The sequence below is a fragment of the Cervus elaphus genome, chromosome 12, assembly GCF_910594005.1.
Source record: "Cervus elaphus chromosome 12, mCerEla1.1, whole genome shotgun sequence".
NCBI lineage: Eukaryota > Metazoa > Chordata > Mammalia > Artiodactyla > Cervidae > Cervus > Cervus elaphus.
In genome coordinates this window covers 47,274,058-47,301,342 of record NC_057826.1, presented here as the reverse complement: position 1 = coordinate 47,301,342, position 27,285 = coordinate 47,274,058, and the positions used below count along the sequence as shown (strand labels likewise).

General features: G+C 38.6%; 1 protein-coding gene across 4 annotated transcripts in view; it reads left to right on the top strand.

Moving 5' to 3' along the window:
* The window catches only part of MNS1 (meiosis specific nuclear structural 1), a 104,768-nt gene that overhangs the window by 25,682 nt on the left and 51,801 nt on the right, over positions 1–27,285 (top strand). For 3 of the 4 annotated variants that reach the window (XM_043921179.1, XM_043921180.1, XM_043921181.1), the window contains one exon: positions 8,294–8,515. In XM_043921179.1, the coding sequence (XP_043777114.1) occupies positions 8,414–8,515 (102 nt within the window). In that variant the 5' untranslated portion in view covers positions 8,294–8,413. Of the gene's footprint in view, positions 1–7,408; positions 7,536–8,293; positions 8,516–27,285 lie in introns of those variants that run through there. The other variant, XM_043921178.1, reaches the window with a different exon arrangement.

The window sequence follows — 27,285 nt, the reverse complement described above, 5'->3', positions numbered from 1 at the left end:
CATCATGAGAAATGCTGGGCTGGAGGAAGCACAAGCTGGAATCAAGATTGCTGGGAGAAATGTCAAAAACCTCAGATATGCAGATGACACCACCCTTATGGCAGAAAGTGAAGAGAACTAAAAAGCCTCTTGATGAAAGTGAAAGAGGAGAGTGAAAAAGTTGGCCTAAAGCTTAACATTCAGAAAACTAAGATCATGGCATCTGGTCCCATTACCTCATGGGAAATAGATGAGGAGACAGTGAAACAGTGTCAGACTTTATTTTTCTGGGCTCCAAAATCACTGCAGATGGTGACTGCAGCCATGAAATTAAAAGATTCTTACTCCTTGGAAGGAAAGTTATGACCAACCTAGATAGCATATTAAAAAGCAGAGACATTACTTTGCCAACAAAGGTCTGTCTAGTCAAGGCTATGGTTTTTCCAGTGGTCATGTATGGATGTGAGAGTTGGACTGTAAAGAAAGCTGAGTGCAGAAGAATTGATGCTTTTGAACTGTGGTCTTGGAGAAGACTCTTGAGAGTCCCTTGGACTGCAAGGAGATCCAACCAGTCCATCCTAAAAGAGATCATCCTGGGTGTTCACTGGAAGGACTGATGCTGAAGCTGAAACTCCAATACTCTGGCCACCTCATGCAAAGAGTTGACTCACTGGAAAAGACCCTGATGCTGGGAGGGATTGGGGGCAGGAGGAGAAGGGGACGACAGAGGATGAGATGGCTGGATGGCATCACCGACTCGATGGGCATGAGTTTGAGTAAACTCCGGGAGTGGGTGATGGACAGGGAGGCCTGGCGTGCTGTGGTTCATGGGGTCGCAAAGAGTTGGACACAACTGAGTGACTGAACTGAACTGACTACTGACATATGAGAAGATGCAGGTAATTTTTATTTTGAACTCATAAAATCTTCTGAAAATATCTAACTATCTGAAAGCTTGTTCTGCCAGTTGTTCCCAGAGCACAGAGTGCCTTATTTCTTATCTGCACCCTAAACTCCTTTTCAGGATGTGTTGCAGGTCAGTGACTGCAATGAATAGTGACTTAATCCTTGTAGAGGTAGATGGCAAGTGCCAATTTTTAGATAACAATTTCATGACTCTGGGCATTATGAAATTACTGGACAAGCATGCTACATGGATATCCTGGGGTTTTTGTGTGTGTGTGTGTTTTAATTATCTTTTTATTTGGCTGCACTGGGTCTTAGTTGAGGCATCCAGGATTTTTAGTTACACCATGCTCTTCATTGTGGCTTGTGGGACCTAGGTCCTGACCAGGGATTGAACCCAGGCCCCATGCATTCAGAGCACAAAGTCTCAGCCACTGGACCACCAAGGAAGTCCCTGCATAGCTATCTTGGAGGAAAAAAAAACAAGAATCAAAAATTGTGATCAAAACTCCCAAGATTGCAGGGATTAAGGGAAGGAAACTGGCTAGTAACTTCTAAAAGATAAAAAAGGGAGAGAGGCAAATGTGAGAAAGGAAATCTAAATACTCATCATCTTTAAAATCAAACATTGATTTAAAAAGGCAATGAATATTGCAAATTTATTTTTTCATTTTCACCCATGAAATTAACCAGAGATAGTGATTGTATCAGTTAGGAATTACATTTGGATAGCCAATAGAATCCCAGTGGAACAGAGGACACAAAAGCTTAGACAGATGAGTTTACTTTTCTTTCAGACAACATGAAGTGCTGAGCTAGGCAACCCAGGGCTGGAGTGGTAGCTCCGTGGTCATAAAGAACCAGGGTTCCTTCTATGTTTCTGCCATGCCATCCAGAGCATGTGTTAGCTCATTGGCACGATAGCTGGTGGACTTTCAGTCATCACATAGTCTTATTAAGAAATCCAGATATACAAGCACCCCCTCTCCCTGTCAACAAGAACAAGCTCAGAGAAATCCATTTTGGCCAAAGTTTGAAGAAGAAATCTGAAGGGGTAGACATATAAGCTGTTACAGGTCAGGTTGATGGCATCAGACTTTCTTTAAAGGCTAAGAGGATATAGTGAACACTTAACCATTAAGAAAAGTTTTTCCAGGGTATGAGACCCCCCCAAACCAGAGACCTAGTGTGCCAAGGTCTGTCTAAAGTGCTGAGACTGGATCAAGATAACAGAGGACCCTCTTCTTACCACTTCCTAGCTAGCAAGCAGGAGCCACCAAGAAGAGAGATATGCTGCTGGGGGAGGAGATGAGTGTGGAGAGACGCTCCGACCTGCAGGAACCCAGGGAAGACCCGATGCTAAGGGTGAGGCAGGAATGTTGAGAGAAGCTCTCTGGAAAACCAACCCCCAACATAAGCACAAGATAACAGGAGAGAAATTTGAAGATACTGTGTACTGAAGATAATGTTCAAATCCAGCTTAATTCCTGACTCTACAAACTCAGTCTCCTACATTAAAGGTAGGAGAATGGACATGCTTATTACCAGGTGTAAATATGACTTAGCTCAGTCTTTACTGTCTTACATATGATGTCTGTCATTCAATCAAAAAGTATGACACACACACATGCATAAAAAGTACAACAAAACTTATAAAAGGTGTATTAAGATGAAGCAATCAACAGAAAAAAATTCATATGACCTAGATGGTGAAACCAGCAGAAAAATTTAAATACTATAATTAATATGTTAAAGTCTCCAATGGAAAAGATAGACAATATATGTGAGAAGATGAGTGCTTTTAGGTGAGAAGATGGAAACTAACAGCTAATGGAGATACTAAATACAAACTAAATACTAATGAACATGAAGAATGCCTTTGACAGGCTTATCTGAGGCCTTAATGCAACTGAGGAATGAGTCAGTAAATTTGAAGATGTAAAAATAAAAATTACCTAAACTGAAACACAAAGAAAGATTGGAGGAGGGAAAAAATAGAGCATTTGAGAGCTCTGAGAGAATATCAAACAGTCTAACATATGTGGTAACATATATATTGTGGATTTACATACATAAAAATAAAATATATGATAATAGCAGAAAAGATGGGATGGAAGAATTGAAGTTAAAGTGTTTTAAGGTTTACACATGACAAGTGAAGCAGAATTACAATATCTGAGTATTTAAATATATATATTTATACTAAATCATAGGGAAATCACTAAAAAATTAGAGGTATAAATAATAAGCTGATAATGAAAATGAAATGGCATCACAAAAAATAATCAAAAAGAAAAAGAGAAAAATGAATATACAACAGATGCAACAAATATTTTAAAATTTGCAAAATTGTAGCTATCAATCCATACAAACCCATAATGATATATAAATGTAAATAGTATAAACACACCAATTAAAGGATGGTGATTGTCAGACTGAATAAAAAAGCAGCACCCAACTATATGCTATCTACAGGCAATCCAATTTAAATATAAAAGATTAAAAGTAAAAGCATGGAGAAAGATATATTATATAAATATTAGTTAAATAAAAACTGGAGTGCCTATATTAATATCAAAAAGATTTCAAAAAAAAAAGAACATTACCAGAGAAAAAGAGGGTCATTTCAAAATGTTAATGTCAAAATGTTTTTAGGACCTAATAATCCTAAAGATGTATACATTTAACAATAGAGCTTTAAAATATATGTAGCAAAAAAAAACAACTGAAAAGAGAAATAAGCAAATCCACAGTTATTCTTGGCTACTTCAACACTCCTCTCAGTAATTGATAACGCAAAGCAATTACTGAGAGGAGTGTTGAGGATATAGAAAGCTTGAACAGCATTCTCAGTCATCTTGAACAGCGTTCTCAGTCACCTTAACCTTGTTGAACACCTCACCCCAAACACCAGATTATGTATTCTTTTCAAGAACATATGAAACATTCACCAGAACAGACTGTATTCTGAACAATAAAACAAACTTCAATTAAAAAGATTTGAAGTCAAAGTATGTTCTCTGACCATAATGGAATTAAACCAGAAATTAATAACAAAAAGACATCTGGACAATCTGAACTGTTGAGAAAGTTAACAAAACGCTCTTAAATAGTTCATGGGTCAAAGAAGTCTTTGACTATTTTTAATTGAACAATTGAGAATTACAACACATCAAAATCCGTGGGAGGCAGCTAAAGCTAGGCTTAGAGAGAATTATAAGTTATACATTCATATTTGAAAAGAAGATGGTCCTTTTTTTTTTGGCCACACCACGTGGCATGTGGGATCTTAGTTCCCTGACCAGGGATTGAATCCTTACCCCCTATAATGGAAACTTTGAGTTTTAACCCCAGTGTGTGTGTCTTAGTCACTCAGTCGTGTCCAACTATGCAATCCTATGGATTGTAGCCCACCAGACTCCTCTGTCCATGGAATTCTCCAGGCAAGAATACTGGAGCAAGTAGCCATTCCCTTCTCTAGGGGATCTTCCCCACCCAGGGATCAAACCCAGGTCTCCTGCATCACAGGCAGATTCTTTACTGTCTGAGCCACCAGGGAAGCCCTTTAAAACTCTGACCTCCAGGGAATTCCCAAGAAGGATAGTCTTAAAAATTTAAGTTTTCACCTTATGAAACTATAAAATTAAGGTCAAATTAAGCCCAAAACAAACAGAGAAGAAAATAATGATAGTAAGAGCAGAAAAGAATGGACTTGTAAATATAAAAAAATAGAAATGATAAAACCAAAGTTCTCTTTGAAAATGTAAATAAAATTGAGTTATAGCTGGTAGAGCTTTCTCCTGTGTGCATAACAGTAATACAATTTCAATAATTTGTTCGTTTAACAAATATTTATCTGTCACTTACTATATGCCAAGTACTATTTTAAATGCTTGGAGAACACCAGTGTTCAAAATAACAACAACAACAACAACAAATTTGTGGCGAGTACTTGGTGAAGTTGTTAGAATAATGGGATTAAATGCAAATAGTAGTTGCATCCTGATTTCAAAATGTTTTGTACTGTACACACCCTGTCAACAGTTTTACTTTTGTAATAACTGCGTTTATAAGACTCTCAAAAGACAGAAACATAGTCTTCTCCCTACACACACACATTCACTCACACTCACATAAGTCCTCTTCTGATGTTAGAGAACAAATTGAGTCTAAGGTGAGGTCTAAAAGCCTATTAAGATTATCTATTTGCTATTCATCTCTGCATTTCAGTTTGGGAGGTTTCTATTGATGCATGTTCCAGCTCACTGATTCTCTTTTCAGTGGTGTCCACTCTACTGATATCCTATTAAAGGCATTCTTCATTTGTTACAGTGTATTTGATTTCTACAATTTCCTTTGGATTCTTAAGAGTTTTCATTTCTCTGCTTAAATTACTCTTTCATTTGTGTGTTGTCCACTTTTTCTGTCAGATCCTTTAGTATATTTATCGTAGTTATTTTAAATTCTTGTTTAATCCCAAATGTGTGTGATGGCTGAGTCTAATTCTAATGCTTACTTTGCTTTTCAGAGTGTGCTTTCCCTTCCCTCTTAACAGTCTGCTGTTAGCCCTCTAATTTGTTGTTGAAAGCTGGGCAATATACTTATTGGGTAACAGGGACTGAGGTAAACAGAGCTTTGGAGTGTGGTTCCTTTATTATATGGCTGTGAGTTAGACTGTGTTTTGCTATAGCTGTAGGTTCCAGAGGCTTCAAATCCCTCTCATGTTTTTGTCTCCTGTTGTCTTTGGATTCCCTACAAATCCACTGTTAGACAGAGGGGGCGTTTTCATGTATTTGTGGGGAGGATGGTGATCTTCCTGTCTTACTCCTCTGCCTCCTCTTCTGTCTCCCAGAGTGAGTGTTTTGGAGGACTTCAGCTGCAGTCAGCTGTTATACACTGGAGCATTGTTGGTGTGGTGATCAAATGTGGGAAAGGGGAAGCATTCTATGATTTTATGATTAAATCTTTCAGTAGAGCTGTGTCCCTGGGCTATGACCTTCACAAATATTTCTTAGATCCCATTTTCTCCCCTTAGATGAGACAGGAAGGCTGGAGGAGGCTGGAGGCAGAGAAATATCCTTGCCCCAGGTGAAATAAGGTGCTGGTGAAATCTTTTCCTCTGGAAAGTAAGTCTTTATTGCAGAGAAGGGTTTCCAGAGGGTTGAATATTACATTGTGAAATGCTTCTTCTTAATCCCGTTAGAGCCATGGGAGCCCATTCTCGGTTTTTCATTGTGAGAACCTGCTGAGATTACTGGAGGCAAAACCTATGGAAGTGTGGGGACCTCTCTAATACTGTAGTCCCCACTAGTTTCACTGACTTTAGTTCATACTCAGTCTCTAGAAATCCATAAAAATTAAAATTTAATTATTCCTAATTCATGGCTTCAGGGGCTCCTGATCCAGATAAGCAGGTCTTGACTGTGACTCTCTGTATTTACCTCTCTGCAGATTTCAGGGTGGTGGGTTGCCCTTTGACCTCAGCTGTATGATGAATGCAAGAAAAGTTATTAGTTTCAAGTTTACCTAGCTTTATGTGGTAGTCAGGAGGGAAGTGAAAACTTCCAAGTTTTTATATTTTGGAGCTTAAACTACAAGTCTTATTATTAATATTTAAGCAGACATTGCTACACAAGATGGAGTTTAATTTGATAGCGCAGACCAAGTCAAGTTCACACACTACCTACCTTAAAATTTTTTTAAATTTTAGTTTTGACATGATTTCTATAAATGTCATTTCTAAAATCAATACATTTGACTAATTTCTCTGACCCATTCCTGTTCTTAAGTTCTTCCATTTAAAACAGGCTTCACTGTCTAACTTGCCAGTAAAATAAAACTGACCAACATTCCTGCCATTATATATCTGCTCTCTTATTGGTTCCTGGAATGAGATCCATGTGGCCCATGTTTTTACAGCTTCTGTGGGCCACCCACAGTGGTTATTAATCAATAATTATCCACCGTGACGGTGCCTCCCATTGCTGAGGACCTAGGCGGTCATCAGCCCTGTACAACAGGCACTGAGGTTGTAACATGTTCTGTGTAAGGAAAGTGCCTTTGGTCTCATGTCTTACATAGGTGCTTAGTTGCTCAGTCGTGTCCGACTCTTTGCGACCCTAACGACTGAAGCCCACCAGGCTCCTATGTCCATGAGGATTCTCCAGGCAAGAACACTGGAGTGGGTTGCCATGCCCTCCTCCAAGGGATCTTCCCAACCCAGGGGTTGAACACAGATCTCCCGCATTGTCTTACATAGGGGTTTGGCGTACTTCTCAGTAAACAGTTTCTACATTTCAACTTGGTTCCAAACTCCACTAAGCCCACACTTCGTCCCTTGGGAGGAATCTTGGGCTCCTAACAGACTGCAAATGCCTTGCACTATGATACATTTGGAACTCCCGCCTGTCTCCTTTAAACCCTTGGAGTAGCCCTCCTGCCAGCCTCTCAAGAAGCTCAGTACTGATTGGGTACTGCTGCGTCCAATGGGAAGCGGCGACATTGAGCGTAGTCAAGGTTCGGGCGGGCACGCCGCGGTGGCGGTTGCTGGGAAACCGCGCGGACACCAGAGAGCCCTACTGGTGTTTGGGTTTTCTGCTGGAGGTTGTAGCCGCCCGAGAGGGAGAAGGGGAGTTTAGTCTGCCGAGATGGTAAGCATGCCGAAACTACTCGGTTGTCTATTGATTTGATTCTAGTTTAGAGCCAGCCTGCTTCTAAAAAAGAATTTGAAGTGCCTATCGGAGAATTAAATGGGAAAATCGTACCTCAGAGACCTCAGGTGCTGGTATTTAAGCGACGCGCGTGCTGGCTGACCCCCGCCCCGCCCCTCATTTGATCTGCCCGGCAAAAAATTATTGCTTCCCACGTTTCTGGAAATTTGGGAGATGTTTAAGAACTGCTGAACAAATGAGTGGAAATAAAGCTCCAGAAGAGAGCGAATGAATAAATAGCGGGTTGACTTATTTAATGTGCATTAGAGAAACGTGAGCGGCTTTTGAACCGCACTTCACGGCCAAGGGGGAAGGAGTAGAGGATGGAATGAGGAGGTATTCCCTGCGTAGCGGTAAAGAACTGGGTATATAGAACTCAGCTGCGCGTCTTAGAACTCTAATTTGGCTGTTTATTGGCTGAGGAAACTTGAGTCAAGTTGCTTTAACTTTGCATGCCTCATCTATAAGATGGGGAACACAAATAGTACCTGCTTCATTGATACATCTTTAAAAAATTTTTTTTTTTGGTCTACCACATTGCTTTTTTGTTATGTCTCTGAATTTGGAGAGGAAGCCAAACTCCTTTCGTTTATTACAGTTTCATTTGTTTCTGGGGCTACATCAATGTATTTTTACAAATTAGATCCTGGAATACCAAAGTATGCTTTTTTTTGTTTGTTTTCCCTTCTCCATTTTAGGCTTCCAAAAGGAGAGCTTTGAATTTCAGTGAAAGGCATCAGAATTTAGTAGATATAAGCTATTGCAAAAAATTGCAGGTCGAGGCACTACAAAGGCTACAGAATCAAACCAGGGACCGAATGGTGCAGAGTGAGAATGATGACAGGGCTGAGCGCAAAAGGTTCCTCAGATTATTACAGGATGAACAATTTGAGTTGGATATGGAAGAGGCCATTCAAAAGGTAAGTTTTACTATTAATTCTTATATCATTTTTCTGTTCATTTTCTCTTTGGAAACAATGAAAGCCAACTGTTAATACTGAAATGGAGCAGATAGGATAAGCATCAGGCAAAGGATACCTCCCTGTGAGTCAGCTCAGTGTAGTGGTAAAAAGCTGGGGTTTTGGAGCTAGACTGTGTACTTTTGAGTCCTGGTATTGGATATGTTAGCTATGGACCCTTGAGTAAGTTGCTTTTACTTTGTCTGACTCACTGAGAAAATAAGAATAATAATAGTACCTACGTCATAGGATTGTTTTAATAATCAGTTAGTACTGTTTTAATAATTAATATAGGCAAAGCTCTTAGAATAAGGCCTGGAAGAGTAAGCACTCAGGATTTTTTGTCCCCCAAAATATGAAATCTCTAATTACTGACTTCCATGGTTTAAGTGTAGTTCTGTTGTCTTCCATAAAATTCTAAAGACAAAAACTTAAGAACACCTGTTTTGAATTTACAGATATTAAACATGTATTTTAAGTGGTAGAAAATGAACAGTTATATTATTAGCTATGAATTTACTTTGTCTGGAACTTCCCTGGCAGTCCAATGATTTAGACTCCATGCCCCCAATGTAGGGGACATGGGTTTGATCCCTGGTTGGGGAACTAGGATGCCACAAAATGCTGCCAAAAAAAAAAGAAAAGAAAAAAGAAAGAATTAGGGTGTAATATGTAATTATGTAACTGCTAAAGTTTGGAGACAGCTTTTGAGTGGAAATTTCTGAATATTTTAAGGGATGAGGGAGGTAGAAAAAGGGAAACCAACAAAAAAAGAAAGGAGTTCTTATAAATGTGAAAAAGGTATCTGATATTTATGTATTCTTTTAGTGTCTGCTGTATGGTCAACATTTTGTAAGATATAGGGAATGGCAAAAACAAGTTTTAAAAGTGGTATTCATCCTTCTGAGTTTCAAATTTCAGAAGCTTAGACATGACTTTTTAACCCTGGGCAAGAATATTCTTAGGGATTATTAGATTTTTTCTCCCATTCTTTTTATTCTTATTTTTTCTTTAGTTTTTAAGAAAATCCCAGGTATTGTATCAAGTCTCTCTTGCATACTTCAGTATACATCTTATAAAATACGGATTTTTTTTAAACATAGCAGCATAATGCCACTATCTTACCTAATAAAATTATCAATAAATAAATTCTAGGCATCATTTAATACCATTCCATAGTCAAATTTCTGTATGTTAAAAGACAGATTTTACAACTCAATCAAGATCCAAACAAGGTTGATACAGTGTATTTGGTTATGTCAGATCCCTCTTTCTCTAAAACAGCCCTTCCCTTGTACTTGTACTTTATTTCTTTAACTTCATGTTTTTAACTTGTTTTTAACATGTGTTTAACTTGCTCGGTCAGTTGTTTAATAGGATATCCCACTTTCTGTATTTATTTGTTGGCTTTCTCAGTAGTTCCTTTACTTTGTTCTTCTATCTCTCATATTTCCTTTAAATGAAAGTTAGCCGTAAAGACATGATTAGATTTCAGTTCAGTTGCTCAGTCATGTCCGACTCTTTGCGACCCCATGGACTGTAGCACACCAGGCTTCCCTGTCCATCACCAACTCGGGGAGCTTGCTCAAACTCATATCAACCATCTCATAATAGATTTATGTACAACGTTTTGGCAGTCACTCCATGGCAGTGCTATCCTTGATATTGTAATCCACTAGCTGGTGCTAATGTTGATCAGTGGATTTAGAGAGACAGCCTGGTTCCTCTGTTGTAAAGACCCCACCAAACTTGAATCTGTGGTTTCACCAATGAATCTTTTTTCTTTATTAGGGGTTGTGAAACACTGTTTTTTTAATTTTGTTGTTTAAAAACAACAGAAAAGTGTAATTTGGTACCCTGAAATACAGTTTTTACTGGAAAGGGAGATCAATAATTATCAGAGTAAGAATTGGTGTCCTAGTTACTTCCATTGGTGTATGCCTGTGTTGTTTTTTAAAATTTTGTTTTCTTTAGCTTTGGACTTTTTCTCTTTTTAAAATTATCTCTATGGACTCGTGGGTCTTTAATTTACTACTTGATTAATTAATTTGATTTAATTAATTTAATACTTGAATTAATTGTATTTATTATTCATTTTCACACTCAAATTGTCCTACCTTTGGCCAGTGGATGCCTTTTTGTTGCTCTGTGTCCTTTTGACAAGACTTCCGTAATCTGTGGTAGCTTCCTTGGTTTTTGTCAGAATAAAATGTTACAGCCTAGGGATGGTTAATTTTATGTGTCAACTGGACTGGGCCATGTGGTGCCCAGATATTTGGTCAAACATTATTTTGGGTGTTTTTAGATGAGATTAACATTTAAATTAGTAAATTGGATAAAGCAGATTTTCCCCCTAGTGTGGGTGAGCTTCATCCAATCAGTGAAGGCCTGAATAGAACAAAAAAGCCAAGTGAGAGGAAATGGCTCCTCCCTGATTGCCTTCCAGATGGATTATTAACATTTTTCCTGTCTTCACACTTGGACTGAAATATCAGCTCAAGTCTCAAGCCTAAAATCCTTCTGACAGGAGCTACACCACTGGCTGTCTGGCCTTTGAACTTAGACTAGAACTAAACCAACTGGCTGTCCTCATCCAGCTTTCCAACTCACCCTGCAGATCTTGGGACTTGCTCATTTCCAAAATTGCTTGATCTGATTCCCTATTATATTGTTTCTGTTTCTCTGGAAAACTAATACAAGGCTCATCTTATAAACTTCTTTATTTACACCTGGAATTGGCCATTGTACTAAGGAATTCTATTATTTTTTAGTGGAAATAATATTTAGAGACAAGTTGGGTTTAGATATGCTTATTATTCTTGGGTATTAGATATGCTTATTATTGTATTGGTTCCAGGTCTTTTCAGCAGACAGAACTTGGAAATAGGTATATTTTTAACTTTCTGAGATAAAGTTAGGCTTATGGAATAGTTGCAAAAATAGTATTAAAAAATCCTGTATCCCCTTAACCTGAGTTCCCTTTATGTTAATGTCTAACATAATCATAGAACAATTATCAAAATGAAGAAACTAGCCTTGGCACAGTACTGTTAACTGAATTGTGAGATTTATTCAGATTTCATCAGTTTTTCCACTGACATCTTTTTTGTGTTCCAAGATCACAAGTTTCGTTTAGTTGTCAGGTCTCTTTAGTCTCCATCAATCTTAGTTTCCTCCATTCTATGAGAATTCCTCCCTTTTTCTTGCCTTTCCTGACCATGACTATTTTGAATATTATAGTTTTTTTGTTACGTTAGTTTTTCTGTTGCTGTGTATCAAATTACCACAAATTTCGCAGCTTAAAGCAACACCCATTTGTCACCTTACAATTTCTGTTGGTCAGAAGTCCAGACGTGGTGTAGCTGGATTGTCTGCTTGGTCTCACAAGGCTAAAATCAAAGTGTTGCCTGGGATGCATTCTCATATGGAACTTGGGGCCTCTTCTCAGCTCACTTACTCAGCAGAGTTTGTGTTCTTGTAGATGTAAGACTGAAGTTTTCATCTCCCAGAGGTTGCTGACATTGCCTGCCACATGACCCTTCTCTACACATGAAGTTTACTTGGTTTCTGGCACCAGAAGGTGTTCCAGACTCAGCTTATTCTTTCCTTGCCTTGGAATCAGCCAGTTCTCTAAGGAGATGGTTCCTTTCATTGGAGAATGATATTTAGAAACCAAGGTCTGAATGATAGATGTGCTCCTTATTAGTGTAACACTCTAAGGGGAAAGAACTAGAAAATAACCATGTACACACATCTGTGTTTACATTTATGTCTGTATCTATCTGCATGTATTTATTAATAAAACAAGCCATGAGTCTGTGTTGGTACTGCTGACTCCGGTCTGCCTCTACAGGGGTCACTTTCGTCTTTCCCCTTTCGTTATTTATTTGTAATTGCATTCTCCCCACAAAAAGAAATCTGGCTCTCATTATCTGTAATATATTTACTTATTCTTTCAACTCCAGAATACAGATAGTTTCAGAATTGCTAACCTGCACCCTTGTGAACAGCAAATTTACTTACTATATTACAGATTTGGGTACAGTTCTTTGTGTGTTTTGCTTTGTCAAACACTTTTTTACAGTTATTTTGGTCCACTCCTACCTATCTGCTTCATTGTGGTTATTTGATTGATTTTTATTTGTTTTGTGATTGTTTTTTAATACAATTAATTTGTTATAGTCAACATTCATTGTTCTCCCCACATCTGATTGATTTGTTGTTTTTTTTAATGTTGAACTAGTTACTAATCCTTGGCAAGGTGCAAAGATAGTATGGAGTACTGTCCACTGGCCCCTGGACAGTTTCTTTCATTGATTACATCTTATATAACTGTACTACAATAGAAAATCCTGGAAAGTGGCATTGCTGCATTATGCTTATGTACTTCTGTGTCATTTTATCAAAGGTATACATTTATGCAACCACCACCTCATTCAAGAAACAGACCTATTCCATCCCCACCAAGACCTCATTCATGATACCCCATTATCGTCACACACTTCCTTCAATCCCCAATATGCCAGCAATCACTAATTTGTTCTCCATCTTTATAATTTTGTTATTTCAAGAATGTTATTAAAAAAATGTTGTGTAAACAGTCATGTGTGACTACATATATATATGGAATCATATGTCTGTCACTTTTGAACAGGCTGTTTTTATTCCACATGATGCTCTTGAGATTCATTGTTTAAAATATTTATTTTTGATGATTGGTTTACAGTATTGATTTGATTGATCATACTATTAATCATTGGTGTACATATGTCCCCTCCCTCCTGAACCTCCCTCCCATCTCCCGCCCATTTCCACCCCTCTAGGCTATTACAGAGCCCGTTTGAGTTGCCCTGAGCCATACAGCAATTCCTGTTGGCTACCTATTTACATATGTTAGTGTATATGAATCCATGCTACCGCTCTCCATTTATCTAACCCTCTGCCTCTTCTACCTCACCCTTCTACCACATCCTAAATCTGTTCTCTATATCTGCATCTCCAATGTTCTCTATATAAGCAGTCTCCAGTGCTGCTCTGCATACAGACTCATCAATACCATCTTTCTAGATTCCATATATATGTGTTAATATATGACATTTGTTTTTCTCTTTCATACTTACATTACTTCCCTCTGCATAATAGGTTCTAGGTTCATCCACCTCATTAGAACTGACTCACATGTGTTCCTTTTACGGCTAAGTAATATTCCATTATATATATGTGCCACAGCTGCTGCTGCTTTTTGGGGGGGCACTTTATTTTTTAACTGAAGGATAATTGCTTTACAGAATTTTGTTTTTTTCTGTCAAACATCAACAAGAATCGTTACAGGTATACCCATGCCTCTCCTCCCGAACCTCCCTCCCATTTCCTTCCCCATCCCACCCTTCTAGATTGTCCCTGTTTGAGTTCTCTGAGTCATATAGCAAATTCCTGTTGGCTCTCCACTTTACATATGGTATTGTAAGTTTCCATGTTACTCTCTGCATACTCTCCCTTCTTCCCTCCCCCTGCATCCATAGGGTCTATTCTCTATGTCTGTTTCTCCATTGCTGTCCTGCAAATAAATTCATCAGTACCATCTTTCTAGATTCCATATATATGTGTCAGTATATGATATTTATATTTCTCTTTCTGACTTACTTCACTCTGTATAATAGGCTCTAGGTTTGTCCACCTCATTAGAACTGACTCAAATGTGTTCCTTTTGATGGCTGAATAATATTCCATCGTATATATGTACCACAGCTTCTTTATCCATTCATCTGTCAGTAGACATCTAGGTTGATTCTATGTTTTGTCTATTGTAAATAGTGCTGCAATGAACATTGGGGTGCATGTCTCTTTTTCAGTTTTGGTTTCCTCAGGGTATATGCCTCGATGAGATATTGCTGGTACATATGGTGGTTTGTGAAAAGTGAAAGTTGCTCAGTCATGTCTGACTCTGTGACCCCATGGACTATACATATACAGTCTATGGAATTCTCCAGGCCAGAATACTGGAGTGGGTAGCCTTTCCCTTTTCAAGGGGATCTTCCCAACCCAGGGATCAAACCCATGTCTCCCACATTGCGGGCTGATTCTTTACCAGTTGAGCCACAAGGGAAGCCCAAGAATACTGGAGTGGGTAGCCTGTCCCTTTGCCAGCAGATCTTCCTGACCCAGGAATTGAACTGGGGTCTCCTGCATTGCAGGTGGATTCTTTACCAACTGAGCTATCAGGGAAGCCCTATGGTGGTTTTACTCCTAGTTTTTTAAGGGATCTCCGTACTCTCTTCCATAGTGGCTGTATCAGCACAGCAGTGTAGGAGGGTTCCGTTTTCTCCACACCCTCTCCAGCACTTGTTTGTGGATCTTTTGATTATGGCCATTCTGTCTGGAGTGAAGTGATATCTCTTTGTAGTTTTGATGTGCATTTCTCTAATCATGAGTGATGTTGAGCATCTCTTCATATGTTTATTAGCCATCTGTATGTCTTATTTGGAGAAATGTCTGTTTAGGTCTTTTGCCCACTTTTTGGTTGGGTTCTTTGTTTTTCTGGTATTGAGTTGTATGAGCTACTTGTATATTTTAGAAATTAATTCTTTGTCAGCTATTTCATTTGCTATTATTTTCTCCCATTCTGAGGGTTATCTTTTTACCTTGTTTGTGAAGGTGAAAGCTTTTGCATTTAAGTTTAATTAGGCCCATTTATTTATTTTTGTCTTTATTTCCATTATTCTAGAAGGTGGGTTATAAAGAATCTTGCTATGATTTATGTCATGCAGTGTTATGCCTATATTTTCTTCTATGAGTTTTATAGTTTTTGGTCTTACATTTAGGTCTTTAATCTGTTTTGAGTTTATCTTTGTGGATGGTATTAGGAAGTGTTCTAATTTCATTCTTTTGCATGTAGTTGTCCAGTTCTTCCAGCACCACTTATTGAAGAGACTGTTTTTTTCCCCATTGTATATTTTTGCCTCCTTTGTCAAAGATAGGTGCTCACATATGCATGGGTTTATCTCTGGGCTTTCTAGCCTAGTTCATTGGGCTATACTTCTATTCTTCTTTCTCAAGATTGCTTTGGCTATTTGGGACCTTTTGTATTTTCATACGAATTGTGAAATTTTTTGTTCTAGTTCTGTGAAAAATGCCATTGGTAAATTGATAGGGATTGCATTGAATCTGTAGATTGCTTTTGGTAGTATAGTCATTTTCACAATATTGATTCTTCCAACCTAGGAGCATGGAATATCTCTCCATCTGTTTATGTCATCTTTGATTTCTTTCATCAGTGTCTTACAGTTTTCTGTATATAGCTCTCTTGTCTCCTTTGATAGGTTTATTCCTAGTTATTTTATTCTTTTAGTTGCAAATGATAAATGGGATTGATTCCTTAATTTCTCTTTCTGATTTTTCAGTTGTTAGTATATAGGAATGCAAGTGATTTCTGTGTATTGATTTTGTATCCTGTGACTTTACTAAATTCACTGATTAGTTCCAGTAATTTTCTGATAATATCTTTAGGGTTTTCTACATATAGTATCATGTCATGTAAATAGAGTTTTACTTTTTCCTTTCCAATCTGGATTCCTTTTATTTCTTTCTTGTCTCGGATTGCTGTGACTAGGACTTCCAAAACTGTTGAATAATAGTGGCAAGAGTGGGCATCTTTGTCTTGTTCCTGATCTCAGAGGGAATGCTTTCAGTTTCTACCCATTGATAACAATGTTTGCTCTGGGTTCATTGTATATGGCCTTTATTAGGCTAAGGTAGATTCCTTCTATGTCCATTTTTTGAAGAGTTTTTGTCATAAATGGGTGCTGAATTTTGTCAAAAGGTTTTTCTGTTGGAGGTTATCATATGGTTTTTATCTTTTAATTTGTTAATATGGTTTATCATATTGATTGATTTGCATATATTGAAGAATCCTTGCATACCTGGGATAAACCTGACTTGATCATGGTCTATGATCTTTTTAATGTGTTGTTAAATTCTTTTTGCTAGAATTTTGTTGAGGATTTTTGCATCTATATTCATCAGTAATATTGACCTATACTTTTCTTTTTTCATGATTTCTTTGTTTGGTTTTGGTATCAGTAATTGTGGCATCATAGAATGAGTTTGGAAGTATTCCTTCCTCTGGAATTTTTGGGAAGAGTTTCAGAAAAATAGGCATTAGCTGTTGTCTAAATGTTTGATAGAATTCCCCTGTGAGGTTGTCTTGCCCTGGGCTTTTGTTTTTTGGGAGATTTTTAATCACAGTTTCAATTTCATTGTTTGTAATTGGCTTGTTCATAATTTCTGTTTCTTCCTGGTTCAGTCTTGGGAGGTTGAACATTTCTAAGAATCTGTCCATTTCCTCTAGGTTGTCCCATTTTGTTAACATATAGTTGCTCATAGTACTCTCTTATGAACTGTTATATTTCTGTGTTGTCTGTTGTAACCTCTCCTTTTTCATTTCTAATTTTGTTGATTTTTCTCCCTTTTTTTTCTTGATGAGTCTGGCTAATGGTTTGTCAATTTTGTTTATCTTCTCAAAGAAACAGCTTTTAGTTTTATGAATCTTTACTGTTGTTTCCTTCATTTCTTTTTCATTTATTTCTGCTCTGATCTTTATGATTTGTTTCCTTTTGCGACTTTGGGGTTCTTTTTCTTCTTTTTCCAGCTGCTTTAGATGTAGAGTAATCTGTTCGATGTTTTTCTTGTTTCTTGAGATAGGATTGTATTGCTGTAAACTTCCTTCTTAGAACTGCTTTTGCTGTATCCCATAGGTTTTGGGTCATCCTGTTTTCATTGTCATTTGTTTCTAGGAATCTTTTGATTTCCCTTCTTATTTCTTTAGTAACCTATTTGTTATTTAGTAGTGTACTGTTTAATCTTCATGTGTTTGTGTTTTTTGCAGTTTTTTTTCCTGTAGTTGATATCTAGTCTCATACTGTTATGATCAGAGAAGATGCTTGATATGATTTCAGTTTTCTTAAATTTACTGCTGCTTGATTTGTGGCCCAAGATGTCGTCTGTCCTGGAGAATGTTCCATGTGCATTTGAGAAGAAAATGTATTCTTCTGCATTTGGATGTAAAGTCCTGAAGATAGCAATTAGGTCCATTTGGTCTAATGTTTCATTTAAGGTTTGTATTTCCTTATTGATTTTCTGTTTTGATGATCTGTCTATTGGTGAAAGTAGGGTGTTCAAGTACCCTACTATTACTGTGTTACTGTCGATTTCCCCTCGTATATTTGTTAGTATCTGCCTTATGTATTGAGGTGCTCCTGTGTTGGATGCATAAATATTTAAAATTGTTATGTCTTCTTCTTGGATTGATCCCTTGATCATTATGTAGTATCCTTCTTTATTGCTCATAATATTCTTTATTTTAAAGTTTACTTTGTCTGAAATAAGAATTGCCACTCCAGCTTCTTTTTGATTTCCATTTGCATGGAATATCTTTTTCCATCCTTTTACTTTCAGTCTGTATGTGTCTGTAGGTCTAAAGTGGGTCTCTTGTAGGCAGCACATATATGGGTCTTGTTTTTATATCCATTCAACCAGTCTGTATCTTTTGGTTGGTGTATTTAATCTGTTTACATTTAAAGTAATTATTCATATATATGTTCCCGTTGACATTTTCTTAATTGTTTTGGGTTTGTTTTTGTAGGTCTTTCGTTTCTCTTGCATTTACTGCCTATATAAGTCTCTTTAGTATTTGTTGTAAAGCTGGTTTGGTGGTGCTAAATTCTCTTAACTTTTGCTTGTCTGTGAAGCTTTAGGTTTCTCCATCCATTTTGAATGAGATCCTTGCCGGGTAGAATATCTTGGTTGTAGATTTTTTTTCTTTCAGTACTTTAAATATATCCTGCTATTCCCTTCTGGCCTGCAGAGTTTCTGCTGAAAGATCTCCTGTTAATTGTATGGGTTTTCCATTGTGTTACTTGTTGCTTTTCTTTGCTGCTTTTAATATTCTTTGTATTTAATCTCTTGTTATCTTGATTAGCTTGTGTCTCAGTGTGTCTCTCCTTAGTTTTATTCTGTAAAGGACTCTCTGCACATCTTGGACTTGATTAACTATTTCCTTTCCCATGTTGGGGAAGTTTTCAGCTATAATCTCTTAAAAAATTTTCTCAGTTCCTTTCTCTTTCTCTTCTTCTGGGACCCCCATAACTCACATGTTGGTGCGTTTAATATTGTCCCAAAGGTCTCTTGAGTCTATCCTCAATTTCTTTTTGTTCTTTTTCCTTTATTCTATTCTTCAGCAGTATTTCCACCATTCTCTTTTACAGCTCACTTATCTGTTCTTCTGCCTCAATTATTGTACTGTTGATTCCTTCTAGAGTATTTTTAATTTCAATAATTGTGCTATTCATCTCTGTTTACTTATTCTTTATTTCTTCTGTGTACTTGGTAATTGTATTAATTGTGTTGATTGTTTCTTTTATTTTCTCCATTCTACTTTCAAAGCTTGGAATATCTTTACTATCATTATTCTGAATTCTTTTTCAGGTAGTTTGCTTATCACCCCTTTGTTTATTTGGTCTTGTGAGTTTCTACCTTGTTCCTTCATTTGTGCTATATTTCTCTTTTTATTTGTTTACTTTATAACTTACTCAGTTTGAGGTCTCCTTTCCCCAACCTTTAGGGTTGTGTTCCTTCTTTCTTTGGTTTTAGCCCTCGGAGGGAAAGGTTGGTTCAGTGGTTTGTGTGGACTTCTTTTTAGAGGTGATTTGTACCTATGTTCTGGTGGGAGGAGGTGAGTGTTTTTCCTTCAGATGGGCAGGGCTGTGTGAGGTATACTTTGGAGTGTCTGTGGGGCTCCTGTATGCTGGTGATTGTCGTTGTGTTTTTGTCTTGCTTGTTGTTTGGGTAAAGTGTCCTGCAGTGGATGCTGTCAACAGCTGCGTGATACCAGACTTTGTTCAGGTGTCGAAGTTCTCAGTAATTAATACCCCTGGGGTTAGGAGTTCTCTGGCAGTCTGGAATCTTGGACCCAGTGCTCTCACCTCAGTGGTTCAGATGTGATCTTTGGTTGGGGGACAGGGGCTCCCTAAGTTGTTTGTCATAGTATTAAAAGGGGTTAAAGCAAACACAAAACCAACACAGAAAGCAAAACATGACATGAAATGAAAGATAGATGGTCAGTACAACATCAGACACATAATTACAAAAATAATGGAACATTTACACACTCTTACACACACAGAGATAAATAGCCAAAGTATTCTAAAGAAAAGAGAGTATAGGAGATTGACTTCGTGAGCAAAGGAAACCAAAAGTGATATCAACCAATTAAAAGTAGAGCTCACTAACACTCAATCCAGAAAACTGGAGCCTGAGCAGAGTGCCAACTGGGGAATGTAGCAAAGAGAATACAACAATTTAACTTACATTGTGAAAAAAGAAAGAGTGAAGGAAAAAAAGAGGAGAAAGAGAAAAGGAATGGGTGGAAGAGGAAGTTAAAAAACAGGAAAGCAAAGATACATAGATGTATGTGAAAAAGATTTGTATATATTCAGGAATAGCTACAGAAGGTAAAGAACAATAAGAAAAACAGAACTAAGACAAAGTAAAAAAAAAATCAGAAAAGAAGGAAAAAATCTTAAAGAAAAAATTTTTTTAACAAGAGAAAAACTCCACAGCACTGCAAAAGGCTAACATGAAGATAGAAATATGTAGGAGAAATAAACAATGTGACTTAAAGGACAAAAAAAGAAAAAAAAATTCTCGTTTGTAGTTGTTCTTAGTTGTGGAGTGTGCCCCTGTGGATGGGGTTGAATTGGTGTCCTGTGGTGGTTTCCTGGTTAGGGGGGCTTGTGCCTGTGTTCTGGTTGATGGAGCTGGATCTCATCTCTCTGAAGGGCAGCAGGGTGTCTAGTAGTAGGTTTTGGGGTGTCTGTGGATTCAGTATGACTTTGGACAGTCCTCTTGGCTTTGGCAGTGTTAGACACGTCTGTCTCTGCAGCCATGTCGAAGTGGCCCTCTCAGCATATCCTCACTGCTGTCAGTCCCCTACTTGTCCCTTGAACTTTTGCTGGAGCTTCTGTACCCTGGTCCCGCCCTGCACTGCAGGCTGATGCTTGCTAGGCGGGGGCTTGCATGGCGCTTTTCTCAGCTCCCGAAACCTGCGCTCTGCATCGCAGAGACTTGTGCGGATTTCTTTGCACACCCTGAGCCCGCCCTCTGCATCTCGGGACTTGTGTACCTTTCTCTCGGCTCCCTGGGCCTGCCTGCGGTGCTGCAGAGGTTTGTGTGCGCTTCTGTCGGCACCCAGGGCCAACCCTCTGCACCTCGAGGTTTGTGTGCTCTTCTCTTGGCACCTTGGACCCACGTTCTGTGCCGTGGGGCTTCTGTGAACTTCTTGGCTCCCTGAGCCTGTCGTCTGGTCGGGGCCAGGGTGTGTGAGCTGCTTATGGGCTGAGAAGTGCAGCTTCTCTGAATTCTGCCCTCTAGGTCCCCCACTTTGCCCAGCTCTCCAAAATTCTGCAGTTCCCCCTTGGTCTTGCCTGTGAGGGAGCTTCACAGTGCATGGAAACTTCCTCCTTCATGACTCCCTCCCTTCCTGGGGGCACAAGCTTCCATCTTGAAGTTCTCCATCTCTTCTGTTTTTATGTCTTTGTTCTCTGTCCTACCTCATTCCAGGCAGGTTAGCTTGCCCTCCTCCCCCCCGGAGGCCTGGGATCTTCTGCTGTTGCCAAGATGTTGTTTTGTAGGAGTTGTTCCTGATCTTGATGAGTTTTTGATGTATCTGTGGGGAGACTGGCGATCTCCCTGTCCTACTCCTCCTGCCGTTGTCTTCTGCTCTCTGAGATTCGTTTAAGTTGTTGGATGTGTCAGTTGTTGACTCCTCATTATTAAGTAGTAGTATATGGTATGGATGTGCTAGTTGATTTCTTTTTAAATTTGCATATTATAAAGTTCATTCTGTACAGTTCTATAGATTTGCAGTTCTGTGGATTTTGGCAAATGGATAATTACTGGTTCCACCATTACAATGTCATACAAAGCATTCCTTTTCTTTATGCTTCCCCTTTGTAGTCAACCACTCACACCTACCCACCCCCAATCCCTGGAAACCATTGATTTCTTTTTTGTCCAATAGATTTTTCTTTTCCATAGTAACATATAAATGCAATTATGTAATATGTCACTTTTTGGGTCTAACTTCTTTCCCTTAGCCAAACGAATTTAAAATTTTGTGTTGTTTCATGAATCACTCATTTTAATTGGTGAATGGTATAGTAGTGTTCTGGCTTCCCAAGTGGCACAGTGGTAAAGAATTCACCTGCTAGTGCAGGAGATGCAAGAGATGTCTGTTCGATCCCTGGGTCAGGGAGATTCTCTGGAGTAGGAAGTAGCAACCCACTCCAGTATTCTTATCTGGAAAACCCAATGGACAGAGGAGCCTGGTGGGCTACAGTCCATGGGGTCGCGAAGAATTGGAAATGACTGAGCAACTGACCCCTATGACCCTATAACAGTATTGTATTATATGGATGTACCACAGTTTGTTTGTCCATTCATAGGTTAAAGTTGTTTGAGTTGTTTCCAGCGTTGGGCTAATACGAATAAAACTGAACATAAATTTTCATTTCTCTTGGATAGATACCTGAGAGTAGGATGGTTGGATCAAATGGTATGTGTTAGTTTTCATTTTATAAGAGACTGCCAAATCGTTTCCCAGAGTTACTGCTCTACTTTGTATTTCCTTAAGTGATGTGTAAGAATTCCATTTGCTTTGTGTCCTCACCAATGTTTGTTGTTGCTTTTTGTTCATTGAAATTTTTATTGAGCTGATAGATTTATATATTCATATAGATAATTACAGACTCATATGCAGTTATAAGAAATAATACAGAAAGATCGTATGTATCCTGTACCCAGTTTCTCCCAGTGGTACATCTTGCAAAAGTATAATACAGTATGACAAGCAAGATATCAGCAATGATGCTGTACCCCAGTCTCGTTCAATTTCCCAAGTTTTACTTTGTGTGTGTGGGTTTAGTCCCATACAGTTTAGAGGTCCCCACCTCCTGTACATTGTTATGAACCTCTGTCCATAGTTCTTCAGGCGCTCTGTCTACCAGGTCTAGTTCCTTGAATCTATTTGTCACCTCCACTGTATAATCATAAGGGATTTGATTAGGTCATACCTGGAATGGCCTAGTGGTTTTCCCTACTTTCTTCAATTTGAGCCTGAATTTTGCAAAAAGGAGCAGATGATCTGAGCCACAGTCAGCTCCAGGTCTTGTTTTTGCTGACTGTGAGAGCTTCTCCATCTTTGACTGCAAGGAATATAATCAGTCTGATTTTGGTACTGACCATCTGGTGATGGCCATTAGTAGAGTCGTCTCTTGTGTTGTTGGAAGAGAGTGTGACCAGTGTGTTATTTTTGTAAAACTTGGTTAGCCTTTGCCCTGCTTCATTTTGTACTCCAAGGTCAAACTTGGCTGTTAGTCCAGGTATCTCTCGACTTCTTACTTTTGCATTCCAGTCCCCTATGATGAAAAAGACATCTTTTTTTGGTGTTAGTTCTAGGAGGTCTTGTAGGTCTTCTCAGGACAATTCAACTTCATCTTCTTCAGTATTAGTGGTTGGGGCATAGACTTGAATTACTGTGATGTTGAATGGTTTACCTTGAAAACGAGCAGAGATCAGTCTGTCATTTTTGAAATTGTACTCAAGTACTGCATTTCAGACTCATTTGTTGATTATGAGGGCTACTCCATTCCTTCTAAGGGAGTCTTGCCCACAGTAGTAGATATAATAGTCATCTGAATTAAATTCTCCCATTCCTGTTCATTTTAGTTCACTGATTCATGAAATGTCGATGTTCACTCTTGCTATCTCCTGTTTGACCACATCCAATTTACCTTGATTCATGGACCTAACATTCTAGGTTCCTACGCAATATTGTTCTTTACAGCATCGGACTTGACTTTCATCACCAGATACAACCACAGTTGGGTGTTATTTCCCACTCAGCCCCTTCATTCTTTCTGTAGCTGTTTCTCTGCTCTTCCCCAGTGGTATATTGGACACCTGTTGACCTGGGAGGTTCATCTTTCAGTGTTAATCTTTCTGCCTTTTCATACTGTTCGTGGGGTTCTCAAGACAAGAATACTCTGGTGGTTTGCCATGCCCTTCTCCAGTGGAGCACGTTTTGTCAGGCCCTAACTAACAGGGACATACCCCTCAGCTGCTCAGTGTAGCTGGATGAGTGCCTGGTGCCCTGGCTGTCCCACCGATAATCTTCACTGAGCATTTAAATCTCTGGCTGTTGGGTGTCAGTCAGTGTGCAGCCAGGGGTCGAGGAAAAGGCCCTGCTGTAGTGGCTTGGAAGTGGGTCCGGGGAAGGCTGGAGCCAGTGTTGGTGGATACCCAGGAGCAGAGGGCACCCCAGCCTCACCACCGCTGCTGTCTGCTGCGGAGCCAGTTCTCCACTCAGGAGTCGTTGGCTAAAATGTAGCTTTGTATCTATAACACCACAGCTAAGATCCAGAAGCATTCCATGATCACAGGGATCCCATATTATGTCCTTTTATAAGCATACCCATATCTTTCTTGTCTGGTCCTACCTCATCCCTAAGTCTAACAATCACTAGTATGTTCTCTATTTCTATAATTTTGTCACTTACAGAATGTTCCATGTACAATTCATCAGTAAACAGACAAAAAAAAATTAATGAGGAAGGAATTTCAATAGCCATTACTGCAAAGAATGTATATAAGTAAACAATAAACCCAAAAAACTGTGCTCAGCATCATTAGTCATTAGGGAGATGCAAATGAAAACCACAATGAGATACCACTTACGATCCATGAGGACTGCTACACTTGGGGGAAAAGAAAAAAAGTGTTGGGAGCTCTTGTACATTTTGGATGGAAATGTAAAATGGTATAGTGACTGTGCACAGCAGTTTGGTAGTTACTTAAAAAGTGAAACATAGTTACTCTATTACATAGCAGTTCCACTCCTAAGCATGTGACCAGGATAATTGAAAATATATGTCCACACAAAAACTTTTACACAGATGTTCATATAGCAGCATTATTCATGATAGCCAGATAAGTGGAAACAATCCAAATACTCATCCGCTTGTGAGTGGATAAACAAGATATCTTGTATCTATACAGCACAGTAGTATACAACCATAAAAAGGTATGCATTACTGATATGTACTGCAGCATGGGTGAACCTTGAAAGTATTATGCTAAATGAAAGAAGCCAAAAAAAACCCCGCAAAGAGGCCATGTAATGCATGTGACTGAAAGTGGCTCAGTCCTGTCCAACTTTTTGTGACCCCATGGACTATACAGTCCATGGAATTCTCCAGGCTAGAATACTGGAGTGGGTAGCCTTTCCCTTTTCCAAGGGATCTTCCCAACTCAGGGATTGAACCCAGGTCTCCCGCACTGCAGGCAGATTCTTTACCAGCTGAGCCACAAGAGAAGCCCCATGTATTGCATGATTTCATTTAAATATCTAGAATAGGCAAATTCTCACAGCGAAAAAATAGATTAATGGTTGAGGGGTAAAGGGAATGATGATTGCTAACAGCTGTGGGGTTTCTTTTGTGGGGTGGTGAAAATGTTCTGTAATGTTGAAAGCCTACATCTACCCAAAAACCTGCATGTGGATGTTTACGGCAGCTTTGTTTATACTGGCCAAAACCTGTAAGCAACCGAGATGTCCTTCAGTAGGTGAATGAAGAAATAATCCAGAAAATAGAATATTATTCAGTGCTAAAAGAAATGAGCTATCAAGTCATGGAAAGACTTGGAAAAATCTTAAATGTGTATTACTAAGTGAAAGAAGCCAATCTGAAAAGGCATATGATTTCAACGATACAATATTCTGGAAAAGATAAAACAATGAGGATTGTAAAGATTAATGATTGCCAGGAGTTTTGAGGAGTGAGGGATGAATAAGCAGAGCATAGAGGATTTTAAGGGTGGTCAAATTCTGTATGATACTGTAATGGTAGATACATATCATTATACATCTGTTCAAACCCATAGACTATATAACATCCAAACTGAACTGTAAGGTAAACTGAACCGTGGGTGATGATGTGTCAGTGTAGGTTTATTGATTGTAGCAAATCTCCCCTCTGGTGTAGAATGTTGATAGTGAGGGGGGCTCTGCATGTGTGTGGGAAGAGTGTACATGAGAACTCTGTTCTCAATTCTGCTGTGAACTCAGTACTGCTCCAAATAATAGTCTATCTTTAAAAGTTCTGTGTGGAGATTCCTTAAAAAACTGGAAAGAGAACTGCCATATGACCCAGCAATCCCACTCCTGGGCATGCACACCGAGGAAACCAGATCTAAAAGAGACATGTGCACCCCAATGTTCATCGCAGCACTGTTTATAATAGCCAGGACATGGAAGCAACCTAGATGCCCATCAGCAGACAAATGGATAAGGAAGCTGTGGTACATATACACAATGGAATATTACTCAGCCATTAAAAAGAATTCATTTGAATCAGTTCTAATGAGATGGATGAAACTGGAGCCCATTATACAGAGTGAAGTAAGCCAGAAAGATAAAGACCAATACAGTATACTAACGCATATATATGGAATTTAGAAAGATGGTAATGATAACCCTATATGCAAAACAGAAAAAGAGACACAGATGTACAGAACAGATTTTTGGACTCTGTGGGAGAAGGCGAGGGTGTGATGTTCTGAGAGAATAGCATTGAAACAAGTATACTGTCAAGGGTGAAACAGATCACCAGCCCAGGTTGGATGCATGAGCCAAGTGCTCAGGGCTGGTGCACTGGGAAGACCCAGAGGGATGGGATGGGGCGGGAGGGGGGGAGGAGGGATTGGGATGGGGAACACATGTAAATCCATGACTGATTCATGTCAATGTATGGCAAAAACCACTACAATATTGTAAAGTAATTAGCCTCCAACTAATAAAAATAAATGGAAAAAAAAAAAAAAGTTCTGAAACTAGCCAGTGGTTTTGGATGTGCACCGCTGTGAATACACTAAAAACCTGCTGAGTTGTGAATTGTGAAATACAAATTGAATACTATGTGAATTATGTTTCAGCCTTAAAATAGAGCATGTTCCAAGAACATTATATAAATAGAATCAAACAGTATGCTACCTTTTGAGATTGGATTTTTTTCACTCAGCAAAATATCTAGAGATTCAGCCAGATTGTAGCTTCTGTTAATGCTCATTCCTCTTGGTTGCTGAGCAGTGTTCCATAGTATGGATATACCACAGTTTATTTGACCATTCACCTGTTAAAGAATGTCTGGGTATTTTCAATTGGCTATTTTGAATAAATCTGCTATAAACATTTTGGGTATAGGTTTTTTAATAAACATAAGTTCCCGTTTCTCTGGGATAAATGCTTAAGAATACAACTGTTGAGTTGTAATTGCATGTTAGCTTTATAACAAACTGTAAAACTATTTTTCAGAGTGGCTGTACCATTTTACATTACCACCCAGCAATATGTGAGTTATGTAGGTTCTCACCAGCATTTGGTTTTGTTACTACTTTTTATTTTAGCCATTCCAGTATGTATGTAGTGATATATCATTATTGTTTTAACTTGAACTTCCTGATGTTCAATGATATTGAACATCTTTTTATGTGCTTGTCATGCCATACTCAGTTGCTCAGTTATGTCTGACTTTTTTTTACAACCCCACGGACTATAGCCTGCCAGCCTCTTCTGTCCACGGGATTTCCCAGGCAGGAATACTGGAATAGGTTGCCATTTC